At 37.3% G+C, this 13,626-nt stretch overlaps 1 protein-coding gene across 1 annotated transcript in view; it reads left to right on the plus strand.

Moving 5' to 3' along the window:
• Gabpa (GA binding protein transcription factor alpha subunit) overlaps window positions 1–13,626 on the plus strand; it is a 47,089-nt gene that overhangs the window by 617 nt on the left and 32,846 nt on the right. Inside the window, exons 2-4 of the mRNA XM_023711184.1 lie at window positions 5,524–5,626; window positions 8,188–8,332; window positions 12,516–12,600. Of these exons, the coding sequence (XP_023566952.1) occupies window positions 5,550–5,626; window positions 8,188–8,332; window positions 12,516–12,600 (307 nt within the window). The 5' untranslated portion in view covers window positions 5,524–5,549. The remainder of the gene's footprint in view (window positions 1–5,523; window positions 5,627–8,187; window positions 8,333–12,515; window positions 12,601–13,626) is intronic.

Genomic DNA, 13,626 nt, shown 5'->3' on the forward strand with positions numbered 1-13,626 from the left:
GCCCCCTCCTGCCGGCTCGGCCGCCGCGCCGCTCTCGGCGCTTGGGCTCGTCCGGCGCCCCGGGACCCCAGAGTGGTCGCAGAAGCCGCCTCCCCGGCGCGCCCGGCGCCGTCCCCCGCCAGATGCCTGTGCCCTGTGCAGTGGGCTCACAGTTGCTTCAAACTCGCTTAATATAATGCGTTTATTAAACGAGGAAGTAAGCCGAGGAGACCGCAGTGGGCTAATGCAGCTCATCAGCTTTCTGTTTTCTTGGTGCTGCGGTGGCCGTGTTTGGATGCTGGGGTCCCAGTTGGATTGGTAGGAAAGAGTGCTCAGTGTTGCGTTCCAAGATGATGGGTAGTAGTTTCTTGTTTTGTTAGTCCTTTTTTTTTTTTTTTTTTTTTTTTTTGAGAAAAAAGTTTCTCTCTGTAGTTCAGGCTGGCCTTGAACTCAATTGTTCAAGGCCAGCCTGAACTGCATAGCAAAACATTGTCTTGAAAAGACAACAAGAAGTATCACCTCTCCCGCTGGTAAGCCAATAAGGCCACTTCTGTCTCCAGTCTCTCTACGTACTATACTTTTCTATTTTTCAAAATTCTTAGAAAATCCTATTTTCTAATCTTTGAAGGAATTAGTAATACTAGCGGGAGTAGACCTCCGTGTAAGGCTCCGAAAATAAAGCAGATAATGTTAAGTGTTACTCGGTTATAAACCATGGTTCTCATTTTTGCTAAATGGAACATTTTTGTAAGATGACTTAGCTGGGAGGAGTGGAGGCCCCGCCCCCCCAAGAGATGCTCAGCCGCTAAGCCTGCCTAGCAGTGAAGACCAGCTTGGGAGACGCAGTGAGAGGCTGTCTCCCAAACAAACAAAAACAACACTTACTTTGTGCATACATTCTTTTCATACTTCTGACAGGTACTAACGTTTAGTTGTATGTCCTTTTATAAAAACTTGGACTGGCGTCGGCCCCAACTACCACAATTGAATCTGCCGTGAACATGTTATCAAGTAATTTGAGAATCTCTTTGGAATACTTGGCCGGCAGTGAAATTGCTGGGGCATGGGAATAAATATGCTTGATTTGAGAATTGCAAGGTTTTTCTCTGGATTATCTACCTCTATCTAAACTAGAGTTTTATGTCCCCATGCCCCTACTACCTCCTGTTACTCGCTCCAGCACTGGCCAAGAGTGCGTGTGGATAGGAAACATATACAGTTCTTGTTTCTTATTTTAAATTGTATTTTTAAGTGACTTGAATTTAGGCATATCCTTGTATCTTGAGTCATTTGAGTTTCTCTTTGAATTTCCTTTACCTATGCTTTCTTTGCTTTTCTAATTTGTCCCACCTTTTTTAAAAAAAATTATCTTCCAAAAGATTGTCTACTTTTTTTTTAGTCCCATGTCACTTTTAGGTGTTAGAGATAATCTTTTTCACTGTAATTTGTACATTAAACATAAATCTTAATCTTTGTGTAATTGAATTCACTTCTTATATTTGTATTTGGGATTTTTTTTTCTTTTTTTTCAGAACCAGGGATTGAACTTAGACCCTTGCCTTGCCAGGGAAGTGCTTATTCTACTGAGCCATCTCCCTGGCCCCATATTTGGGAATTTTTAAGAATCCTTTTGTATTCTTTCACTACAAAAGAAAAATATCCTCTGTTTTATTTGCTTTAGATAGTCTTGTCCTTAAACCTTTAAGGCATCTGGAATCCATCTGTGTGGTGTGAAAGAGTCCTAATGAAATTCATTTCTTCAACATAAAATAACAAACTACTAAAGATGAAACACTTTAAAGTACTTTGCATAGATCTGAACAAATATCACAGCATTTATTACATTTGGAGTTTATATTCCACACGATAGGTCTGCTGATCACCACCTGTTTTGCTTTAAATGAATCCCACCATTTTTCACATAGCACCAGTTAAGAGGTAGACTTGATTGGGAAAGGAAGACTTTTTTTCCTTTTGAGACAGTTTCACTATGCAGTTCAGGCTGGCCTCCGAGGATTACAGGTCACACCTAGCAAGACTTTTATGCTAATATGGGAAAAGAAAACAGATTCATCTTTTTCATACTCCCAAGGAGATAAGTGCTGGAGCCTATTTATGTGCTGGACATGTGTCATACCTGGGTTCTCCAGTGGTAAGCTCTGCCTCCTTCCTTTCCCAATCAAGTCTGCCTCTTAACTGGTGCTATGTGTAAAATGGTGGGATTCATTTAAAGCAAAACAGGTGGTGATCAGCAGACCTATCGTGTGGAATATAAACTCCAAATGTAATAAAAGCAAGGATATTTGTTCAGATCTATGCAAAGTACTTTCTCCTTTAAGTGCAACTTTAGTGATGTGGGAGGGGAAGTCGGGTCATAGATTCAGGTGCCAGCTGTTTACAGAGTTGTCAGAAAACCTGTCTAGTAGTTGAAGATAATGAAACCTTAGGAGAGGTACAGCCTTTTCTAAACTGGAAAAGACTTGTCTTAGTTTTCCACTGGTATTATAAAAAATTATAGCAAATTCAGTAAGTACCACTAAGTTTATGTTTTACTATTCTGAAATTTGTAAATCTTAAGTAGGCTTGAGTTAGGTATTTTCAGACTGCGTTTCTCCTAGATTCTCCAGAACCCCACTGGTACTTTTCTACATCCTCAACTAGTAGCTGAGCAATTGAGTCCTTTCACACATTTGAGTCTCTCCAGCTTTCTTTTCCATTTCTCTCTCCTACTTTTAAGGACCCTGTGATTCCATTGGTATATCAGGCTAATCTAGTATAATCTCTGTGTATGTCTTTGGTTTCATTTGATGAGGTTTAGGTTTTTTGAGTCAGGGTCTCACTATTATATACCTAGGGCTGACTTTGAACTCATAGCCTCCTGCCTCAGTTGCTACTGCTGAGTTCACAGGCATGAACCATCACACACAGGTAATCTCTATTTTAAAATGAAGCTGATTAATCATTTAACTTCCCTCTACCACTTTAATCCCGTTTGCCATGTAATTTAGCAGAATGACTGGTTCTGGATTGTTATTCTACCACAGTCCTCAATCTCTTGAGAAGGTAAGACTTAGTAAAGCCCCTCCAACTGCAAGACAGTAGGGGAATGTCCCAGTCCAGACAAATCTGTCTCATCACTTTTAGGCAATTTTTAGTCTTTCACTTAAACAGAGACACAGCAGAGGAAGAAAGATAATATAATAATTGCATAGTATATATTTCACAACAAAACGGTCCTTAATTTATACTTTTGCAAAGTTAGTAACGTGCAACACAAGTTGCTTAGTGACTAATAACTGACCTTAACCAGACAGGATGTTTATCTCTGGACTGAGGTGGTTTGTTTGCTTTAGGCACTGAGGCCTAGTCCTACCTAAAATTACACAGTATATTAAAGGTTAAGTGCTGTGGAAAAAAGTCAAGAGGAGACAACAATCAAATGATGATGCTCATGGTATTAGTTCCATTGAAAAGCTGAGATTCAGGCAGAAACAAAAAACCTTGGGCAGGAAGATGCAAAGAAGCTAATGTGGGAAAGGGAGTCAGCAATAGTGGGATACAGATGGGGAATTCATGCAGCACCTTGCAGACCCCTGGGAAATCTTTGGATTTTACTGTGACTGGAATCTGTCAGGGAAGTGCTGTGATCTAAGTGCCTTTAAAAAGAATCACACTGGCTGTTGTACTGACAATATAGATGTGGGGGGGTAGGCAGACACTGAAGTTTGTTAAGAAACTACTAGTCCAGGAAAGAGATGATTTTTATACATGCAACACAGAGCCTGTCTCTGTACAAATCATATTTGACTCCACTTGTGTATTTAGGGAGATATATCTTCTTTTTCTATTGTTTTTCTTTGTAGTAGTAAGAATTGGACCCAGAGTTTTGATACTGTACTGTATTCTTAATCTTTCCTTTTTTAAGACAGGGTCTCACAAAGTTGCCTTAGCTAGGTGTGAATTTGGCAATCCTTCAGCCTCACCTTCCTAAAGTGGTAGGCAGGCATATGCCACTGCTACCCTGCTCTTTTTGAGGAAATGGAAATTGAGTCCAGGTACTTCACACTTAGCTAAATGCCTAGGTATCATACATCTGAAGTGACAATATAGAGTAATGGGCCATTTGATCTTGCTAATCTCTGGATAGTGTTCATATGAGAGGACCTCTTAAGGCTTTTTCTATATAAAACATTTGAAGGTACTACCTGGCACTGAGTAACTAGTGGTTACTGTGAAGGAATACAGGAATGAGTATTTCATCTTTTAAGGAATACAGACTACTCAGCAAATGTTAGGGCACCAGTTTAGGGAAATATATCTGTTTCAGATATGGGAGTAAACTTCAGAAGCTCTAATCTGAAGGTGCTGGTTATTAATATAATATAAATCCAAAGATGTGCATTCACCTTCAGTGAGGTGGTTAGTAACAGCCTGGAACTTGCAGCATTAACACCTCATAGTATTGTAAATAGAATATCAGTATTTTTAGCTGTTTTGTGTCTTGACATACTAAAAATTGTATTTTTGTCTTGGTCTTTTACAGCAGTAATTTACATGAGATAATAAGCGTAAATATTTGGTTTAAAAATACAACTAAATCTGTAGAAAAATCTTTGAAAAACTGTAATTGGGGCAGTAGTATGTATATTTTACTGTTTTGGAATATATTTGAATTTATAATTCTAAATGTGATTAGGTTAATTTATATCACTTAGTATCATACTTCATAGTAAATACTGCTAGTAAGGTGGAACTTTCAGCTCATCAGTTGTTCATCTCCATGTTAACCCTCAGGTTTGAATCGAGTTGCTTTAATGTAGTTAACATAACCTTCACTTTTTTTTTTTTTTTTTTTGCGGAACCGGGGATTGAACTCAGGCCCTTGCGCTCACCAGAGAAGCACTTATTCCACTGAGCCATCTCCCCAGCCCCTCACTTGGTGGTTTTTGTTTTCAGAACCGGGTATTCACCTCAGGCCCTTGCGCTTGTCAGGCAAGCACTTATTCTACTGAGCCATCTCCTTGGCTCCTCTCACTTGGTTTTTGAAGTACCTTCTTCAATTACTTTTTTGACTTAAGATTGATTACTGCTCTCAAGCCCGCATCTTGTACAGCAATTAACCACTAAGAAGAATATATGTAGTATGTTATTTGGTTTTTTGTTGTTGTTGTTGTTGTTTTTTTGCAGTATGTTATTTGTTGAAACTGTACTTCCGATTTGATTTGAAACTGTCTCATTGCTGTTTATCAATAAAATTTTGAAAAGAAAAAAATTGATTACTGCTAATAAACACCAGTTTAAACAAAAACTAGCTTATGAACATCATTGTAGATTCTATATGTGATGAATATTTTCCTTCTGCTTTTATTTGAGGTTTTTGCCAGGCATATATAGCTCAGCAGCACAGCAGCTGCCTGGCAAGCATGAGGTCCTAAGTTCCATTGCCAGGACACTGCCACCAAAAAAGCAAATTTTGTCTGTGTATCTTGTGCATCATTTTAGTTTATGCAGATAATTTAAAAACTGAAATTTTAACTCTTTCAGGACTGAGCCCTTGAAATATTTCAACCATGACTAAAAGAGAAGCAGAAGAGTTGATAGAAATTGAGATTGATGGGACTGAGAAACCAGAGTGCACAGAAGAAAGGTTGGTATTAAAGTAAAAGGGACTGCAGAGCAGTAGAGGGCGTCTGTAGAGAGGACAGGATATTATTAAGAATAATCTAGTACTGAATTAAGGGTACAGCGAAAATTTAAACTTTATGTCTAATAGAGCTTCAGGATGACTGATTATGTTTTTTTCTAGCAGAAAACAACACTGGTTCTTTTGAATTCCACTTAAGCATATATGTATAATAAACTATGCCAAAACTTAGTGGGTTAGTTTTATTTGCTTTTGCAGTGCTGGGCATCAAACTCGGCTTCAAGCATGCTAGACAAGTGCTCTTACCTTTGATCTACATCTCCACCCACCCTCACCCCTCAGTATTTAATGCTGAACATTGTTCTTAAGAGGGTCAGGAACCTTGAAACAGCTTAGTTGGGTGGTATTGCAGGAATTTGTAGTTAGGTTGTCATTCAGGGATACAGTCATCTAAAAACTTGATTGGAACTAGAGTCTCTAGTTCTACACTCACTCATGAGCCTCTTGGAAGGATTCCTCAGTGCCATGTGGGGTTGGCCTCTCTAGGACTGCTGTAGGGCTGCTCATGGCATGATAACTGTCTTCCCCCAGTCTGAAAGAGGTTACCAAGATGGAAGCCACAATATCTTTTTAGGTGAATAACTAAAGTCATGTAACACACTTGCCTTAGTTTTTTGACCACATATGCCAACTACAGTGTGGGAGACAACTTGAAAAGGGTATGTATATTAGGAAGTGAAAACCACTGGGAGCTCTCTTGGAGCCTCCCATGATTTTATTTTAATATACATACCTCCAATTGCTCTGTAAAGCCTACAGTATTTACTTTTTTAGCCCTTTACATATGTCTAGGTAGAAAACCAGTTGTTACCATGATGACCTTACTAAAGAATCTCTAGTTGCTTTTCAGCTATAGCAAATTTGTTAACTTGCCAGGAACTAAGGGCCAGTGTTTTGAAACTGCCATTTTTTTTTTTTTTAAGAGAACCTGGTAATCATAACAAAATTTTGAAGGATTTTTAATATTCAACATATATGAAATAGGACTTCCAAAAACTTGTCTTAAAACAGCATCAGAATTTTCAAAAATCACTGTTACAACAAAAGAAAATGGTAGCCTCCTGTGATACACCTGAAGATTTTGGCAGAAATGCTTACCAGTATTTTTTTCATCTTAACAAAAATAGTGTGCGGTTATTTTCAGATGTTTGTTATTTTTTGGTAATGAGTAATCTGTTTTATAAATTTTTAATGTTTTAGGAAAAGATTGAGCTATATACATTCATTAAGTATCATGGCTATACCTGATTGTTGTTAGAATTTATGTGAATGAAAGTTGACAATTTTTTCAATATGGACAGTTTTGGCAATTGCAAATGAGATTTAAATTGCTCATGTTGTGAAACAATTGAATTTCACATTCATCAACTCAGCAATTACTTGCTGTTGTTGTTCGGGGGGTTGAACTGGGGAACTTGACAACCGAGCTCCATCCCCTAATCATTTATTTTTGTTAGGAGGTAGGGTCTCACTTAGGTTTTGACCAGCCTGATCTTGATCCTCTTATTTCAGCCTCACAGGTAGCTGTGATTACAGGCATGTACCACCATACCCAGCATTTCCTGCCTTCTGTTCAAGCCCATATAACCATTGATAAGAAATATGTAGAATTACTTATCAGGTATTTTAATCCTTTTGAATTAAGAGTAACACTAAGGAACTCGTAGGAAAGTTTTAAGGTCGGCCAGATAGCTCAGCGGACTAAAGTGTCTGCTTAGGCAGAGCACAGGGGCCGGGGCCCCATCCCTGGAGCACTCTGAGATGGTCATTGAGACTGGGCATGGTGACACATGCCTGTAATCCCAGCACTTAGGAGGCTGAAAACAGGATCACTGAGTCTGATCTATGCAGTAGGACCCTGTAGATCCTGTACTAAATATGTTAAAAGAATGTTTTAAAAAGGGAACAATATACTTTTTTAAAATGTGGAGCTATGGTAATTATAACTAGTAGTGCTAAGATTAAATGAAAGGAATACTTTCATATTGTATTTTATGCTTATTATACGTCTGTTGGGAAGGGAAACAAGTAGGGATGTATGTAAGTGTTCTTGAAAATATAATGTAAAAGTAAATTTTCTCTTATATGTTGTACAAGCAGTATATATGTATACATACACATATCCTTAACATACATATGTTGCTTTTTACAGGTTTTGTTGTGCAATAAATTGAAATATTTTAATGAAATCTATCTTTTCATGTATCATAATTGGTAGTGATGGATATTGTTTTTTAAAAACTAGGCAATATAATTGAGTCGAGCCAAGTTAAAATTTGAGTGCTATGAGGAGATACATTTTCAGTGATGCTTTAAATTTCAAGTTGTGAAATTTAGTGTTCAATTTGGCTATGCAGGTTAGTATTGAACCTACCATAGTATCTAAGAAGAAATGTGTTTTCAAAAACCATAAACGTACTTTGGTATTGAACTTATTTTGAGAATATTCTTTTATATCCATGGAAATAATTTAATTATTAACCTTTATATCCTTTAACATTTAGCATTGTAGAACAAACCTACACCCCAGCTGAATGTGTAAGCCAGGCCATAGACATCAATGAACCAATTGGCAATTTGAAAAAACTGCTGGAACCAAGACTACAGTGTTCTTTGGATGCTCATGAAATTTGCCTGCAAGATATCCAGGTAATTTTTTTCAGATTTATATTTCAGCATTTCAGTCTGTAATTTTTTGTTAGTCTTTTAACTGTGTAGCTATGAGTTTTGTCTGTAAATGAATTTGCCCCGTTTCATGATAAAATTTAAGCTTTAATATGCTTTAATAAAATCTTTCAGCAATTTTTTTCTATTTACAATTACATTTAAGGGGTCGGCCAGATAGCTAAGCAAACTAAAGTGCCTACTTAGGCAGAGCACAGCTACAGGGGTTTGATCCCTAGCATGCCATGCTGGCCCGGCCCCCTGAGGTGGTACACGCCTATAATCCCAGTGCTTGGGAGGCTGAGAACAGGAGAATCACGCATCTGATCTGTGTAGTGAGACCCTGTAGACCCTGTACTAAATACTAAAAGTAAAAATGAAAAAAAATATATTTAAAAGATTGAGCCAGGCATGGTGATACAAACCTGTCATCTCAAAATTCAAGAGGCTAAGGCAGAAGGATCACCATGAATTTTGAGGTGAGCGTAGGTGATTTGTGAAATTCAACGTCAGCTTGGGCTACACAGTGAGAACCTATCTCCAACAAACAAAATGTGTGTGTGTGTGTGTGTGTGTGTGTGTGTGTGTATTACTAAGATGTTTGCTTTTTACTTGCACTTATAAAAAAAAATTTTAAAGCTTAAATGTACAGTGTAGAGTAATGGGAAGCACATTGACATTGGAGAGTGAGCAAGTATATTCTAACTGGTTTATCTTATTTCTGTGTCATTTACCCTTAAAATGTAGTGAACATGAATAGTGAATGAATAAATAAACGTAATAAACACTTGACTAAATGATTTTCATTTTCCTTTCTGTTTAAGAATGTATATATCAACTGATCTTCTTGGCATTTATTTCAGTAGGATTTTACCCACTGAAATGTTAAAATAATATATTTAAAGTATGTTTAATGAAACTCTTCTACTTATTTTCATGTATTAGAAGTAGTAGCCTAGGGGGCCAGGGAAATAGCTCAGTGGAATAAGTGCTTGCCTGACAAATGCAAGTTCCTGAGTTTGATCTCCAGTACCACCAAAAAATAAAATTGAAAAACAAAAAAAAATAGCCTAATAGAGTTGCTCATATAGTTTTCTCTGATATTCATTAAACATACAAGTATTAAAATATTATGTGGTTTTTGTTTTTGGGGTTTTGTGTTTTTGTTTTTGTTTTTTCCTGTATTTTAGGGAAGGGTCTTCAGGGTGTTCAGGGTCTCACTGCTACATCGGCCTCATAGTGATCTGCCTGTGTATAGCCTCCCAAGAGCTGGTATTATAGGCGCACACCACCGTGCCCAGTTTCAATTACCCTTTCAGTGTGCCCCAGGGGTAGGGCCGGCACCAAGGCCTGAGAATCAAACCCCAGGTCCCTGTGCCTGCTTGCAGGCACTTTAATCCGTTGAGCTGTTTGGCTGACCCTAGAATTTTATGTTCTTAATGCTAACATATGAGTATGTATTTTAGCCCTCGTAGTAGTTATTCTATGTATTACACAACTTTTGGCTTTTTTTAAAACACAGATCATATGATGCCTTTTTAAAGATTCTGTTGTGCAGCGAACTAAAATGTTTTAATGAAATCTTTGATTTATGTATCATAAATGGTGGCTATGGGAGGATATTTCTCTTAAAAACCAGGGAATATAGTTGAGTCTAGCTAAGTTAAAATTTAAGTGCTTGGAGTATTTTTTCCCTAACAGTGAGATTAACACTTTTTGGAAGGCAACCTGGTATGTAGTATCAACTAATGTTAGTATCAATTGTTCTTGGAGAAATGCTCACCTGGGTAGGCAGAGGTGTATGTATGGTGCCATCTATTCATGGTTTTACCAGAACTAGAAGCAACTCAGAATGTTCTAAAATCTGGAGATTCAATAAATAAATTCTACATAGGTCAGAATGAAGATTGCCATTGAACATTGGTGAGCTGGCCAGCTATGTTGGTGCATACCTTTAATCACACCACTGGAGAGAGTAGGCACTTGCAAAGCTCTTCTCAATTATTATGTCTAATCTTTGTACTAGTCTTTAGAATCAATATCATTTAATGACATTTTGCTATCTCAGGAGAAACTGAGATTTAAAGAGGTGAATTTACCCAGTTTTCAGCTATACTTGGGTATGATAGAATGTGAACTCAGGCCAGGCCAGTGTGACTGCACTCTTGCTTTACTTACTTGAGACCAGCATTTTAAAGATTTATGCTAGATAATGGTTTACATCCATAATCCCAGCTATTTAGGAAGCTGAGGCAGAAGGATCATAAGTTTCAGACAAGCCAGGGCAATTTAGAAAGACCCTTTGTCAAAATAAAAGTACAAATGGCTTGGAACAAGAACAGAAAGACAAAAAGAAATGTGGAAGGACCACCCTTTCAGGGACCCCCTCCTGTTCCTCTCAGACAGGAACTTTCCCCCAGTAAATATATTCTGCTGTCAGAAAAAAAGAAAGAAAGAAAGAAAAGAAATGTGCAGTGAATAACTCAGTGCCACTGAACTTCTGATTTTTCTCAATGTACAATGGAGAATCTGGACTTAACATCTTAGTTGTCTTTCAGTTGTTTTGTTTTAGTTTGGGTTTTTTTGGTAATTAATAACTGATCTATCTGTAATGAATATATAACCTGCAAAGAACCCAACCTGCCACAGTTTATTAGTTGAATAAATGGAAGTATGTAGGACTCGTAGGAGAATTCAGAGCTGTCCTTGAATCTGAGGGCATTATGAATTCTTCCCTGTCTTTCTTTCCCTCTCTGTTTCTCATGTCTGTACAAACACACATTTGAAGTCAAAAAGCTTGCTGTTTCTGATAATACCTTTTGTATTTTTAGGTCAGTACTGACTTTAAAGCTGATGTAGCGATCATTGAGTTGGTATTCTTTAAAAACTGTGTCCAAGGATTAAATACCAGGGCTGGATTTTGTCTTTTTCCATGTATTAGTGAATAGTATGTAGTAGCTCAGACCTTGGTTTCAGAATTACAGATGCCATAGTTTCTAGTGGATTAATACTTACATCTGTTAGATGAAGAGAAGAAATGTAACAATTTTTAACAAAATTTTAGGCAAAGACTGCTACGTTAAAGAGTAGCACTGTCGAATTTGACTTCTCTTAAACAGGTTCAAGAGGTTTTCCTGTCCACCTTAAGTTAGGTGTGTAGTGACTTAAGATTATACATTTTATATAGAGTCTGTCAAAACAATGTATACATCAGGAAAAGAAAGACTTGCATAATATTTTAATACTAAATTCATTGAAACATTAAGAGACTAATACAAGTTGCCTTTGGCCTCTACAGATAAGAGGTGCTCAAAATGGTGGGCATTAGCTTCTAGACCTACATAGTTCAGTGAACTGCTGTGTATACATTCTTTTTGGCAGACTCTGTATATGACATTTTAAACATTAGAAAACATGTTTGTAGCATGGCCAATAACAACTGAATTCTGGAGAATGGGAGGTTTGTGCCTCAACAGTATGATTTACAGTACACACCAATATACGCTATTCAAAATAATTACAATGAGAGTTTGTTTTGAAGCTGGTGACAGAAAATATCTGCAAGTCAGAGGGGTTTTTTTCATCATTTGTCATTGTGTGAAATGCATTCATAGTATGAGGATTTGAAGGAAAAAGAGCCCTAATGTTCAAAGAGTGTAGAATTATGATTAATGATATTCATAGCCGATGAGCAATAAAATCATAAGCACTTTAATATTATTAACATTGTGATCAGCAACAGAGTGAACCCTGATCTTCAGTATATGGCTTTGGTTATAAGGAAGAAATGACCTGGACATGTTAATAAATTTAGATAAATTGTCACCATAAACACCTTGCTTATTATTCATGACAGGTGATATCTTTTTAAAATACAGTTACAAAATGAATAATTGTCTCTTGGTGTGAAGTTTCTAACCCAGACTCCAGCGTTAGAACTGCCATTTAAAATCAATTTGGTTGTTTATGCTCTTCAAATTACTAACAGAAGTAGTTAAAATGATTTCATTTTTGGCAAATAATTAATGGACATGGCAATGAAATATTTTCTCATAATTTATGCACAGAAATTGAGTCTTATATGGTACATCCACTTATATTAAATCAGAAGCAGAAGCCTTCACCTAATGATTGAGATAAAATTATGTTGTATTTTGCCCATGTGTAGCTGGATCCAGAAAGAAGTTTATTTGACCAAGGAGTAAAGACAGATGGAACTGTACAACTTAGTGTACAGGTAATTTCTTACCAAGGTAAGTTCCTTTTCATGACTCTTTTTAAAAGGTTAGCTCATGTTTTTCTGAAATAATAATTCAATTTTGTAAGTTGTAGCATTTTAGATGTTTGTCTAAATGACTTACTGCGATGCTGTAGCTAAATAATCATTTTTTGGTTTAGTTGTTGAGTCTGTCAGGAAGTAGGGAATGTAACATTCCATCCAACTTGAAGGATTATATTATACAATACTGAATAACTGAATTACAAAGTGATCTAGAACAACACATTCTTGCTAGCTTCCTAAGACTGCCTCAGCCACATTGTAGAGCTAGACTACTGAGACCGCTGGTGCTCTGCCATGATCTGACAAGCACCCTCTGGAAACTGCAGCCGTAGCTGTTAGCTAGCTACTGTCTGCCTTTACAGTGAGGCACACTAGGCAGAAAGTGGATTTCGTGTCCCTGCTTGGCACTTCTTAAATTACTTTCAAATAAAAGGCTTATACCAGTGAATCTAGAGCCTAATCACATGCAGAGCCCTAATTGCAAGAAAGTTCAGTGTCTCTAGGACAGAAAGAATTTGATAATTTAATCTTTGACACTATGTTGTTCAAACTGAGTTCCCATAGACCAGAGTCGTCTTTGGACTTTGAATACCTATATTTATTTGCTTCTGATCCATAATTCGCCAAGGATTGATTGTTGTGGCAGATAGGGAAAAAAATTGGTGGTTTTGGGGCTGGGGAGATGGCTCAGTGGAATAAGTGCTTCCCTGGCAAGCACAAGGGCCTGAGTTCAATCCCCAGTTCCACAAAAAAAAAAGGACAGTGCTATATAAAATGTCAAAGAGGAAAAACAAAACCCAGTCGCAGACCCTGAACCCAAACAAAACAAATGCAAGAGACACCAGCAGAGAAGAAATTGGAAAACACACACCTGAAATCTGTGAAATAACATTATCTGAAGTAAACAAACAACGGCAGGAAGGTATAGGGGAAATCAGATCAGAAATACTCTCTGAAGTACAAAAAAGGAAATGATAACTATAATGAAAGAATTACT

Source organism: Octodon degus, unplaced genomic scaffold, assembly GCF_000260255.1.
Source record: "Octodon degus isolate 3935 unplaced genomic scaffold, OctDeg1.0 scaffold00020, whole genome shotgun sequence".
Lineage (NCBI taxonomy): Eukaryota > Metazoa > Chordata > Mammalia > Rodentia > Octodontidae > Octodon > Octodon degus.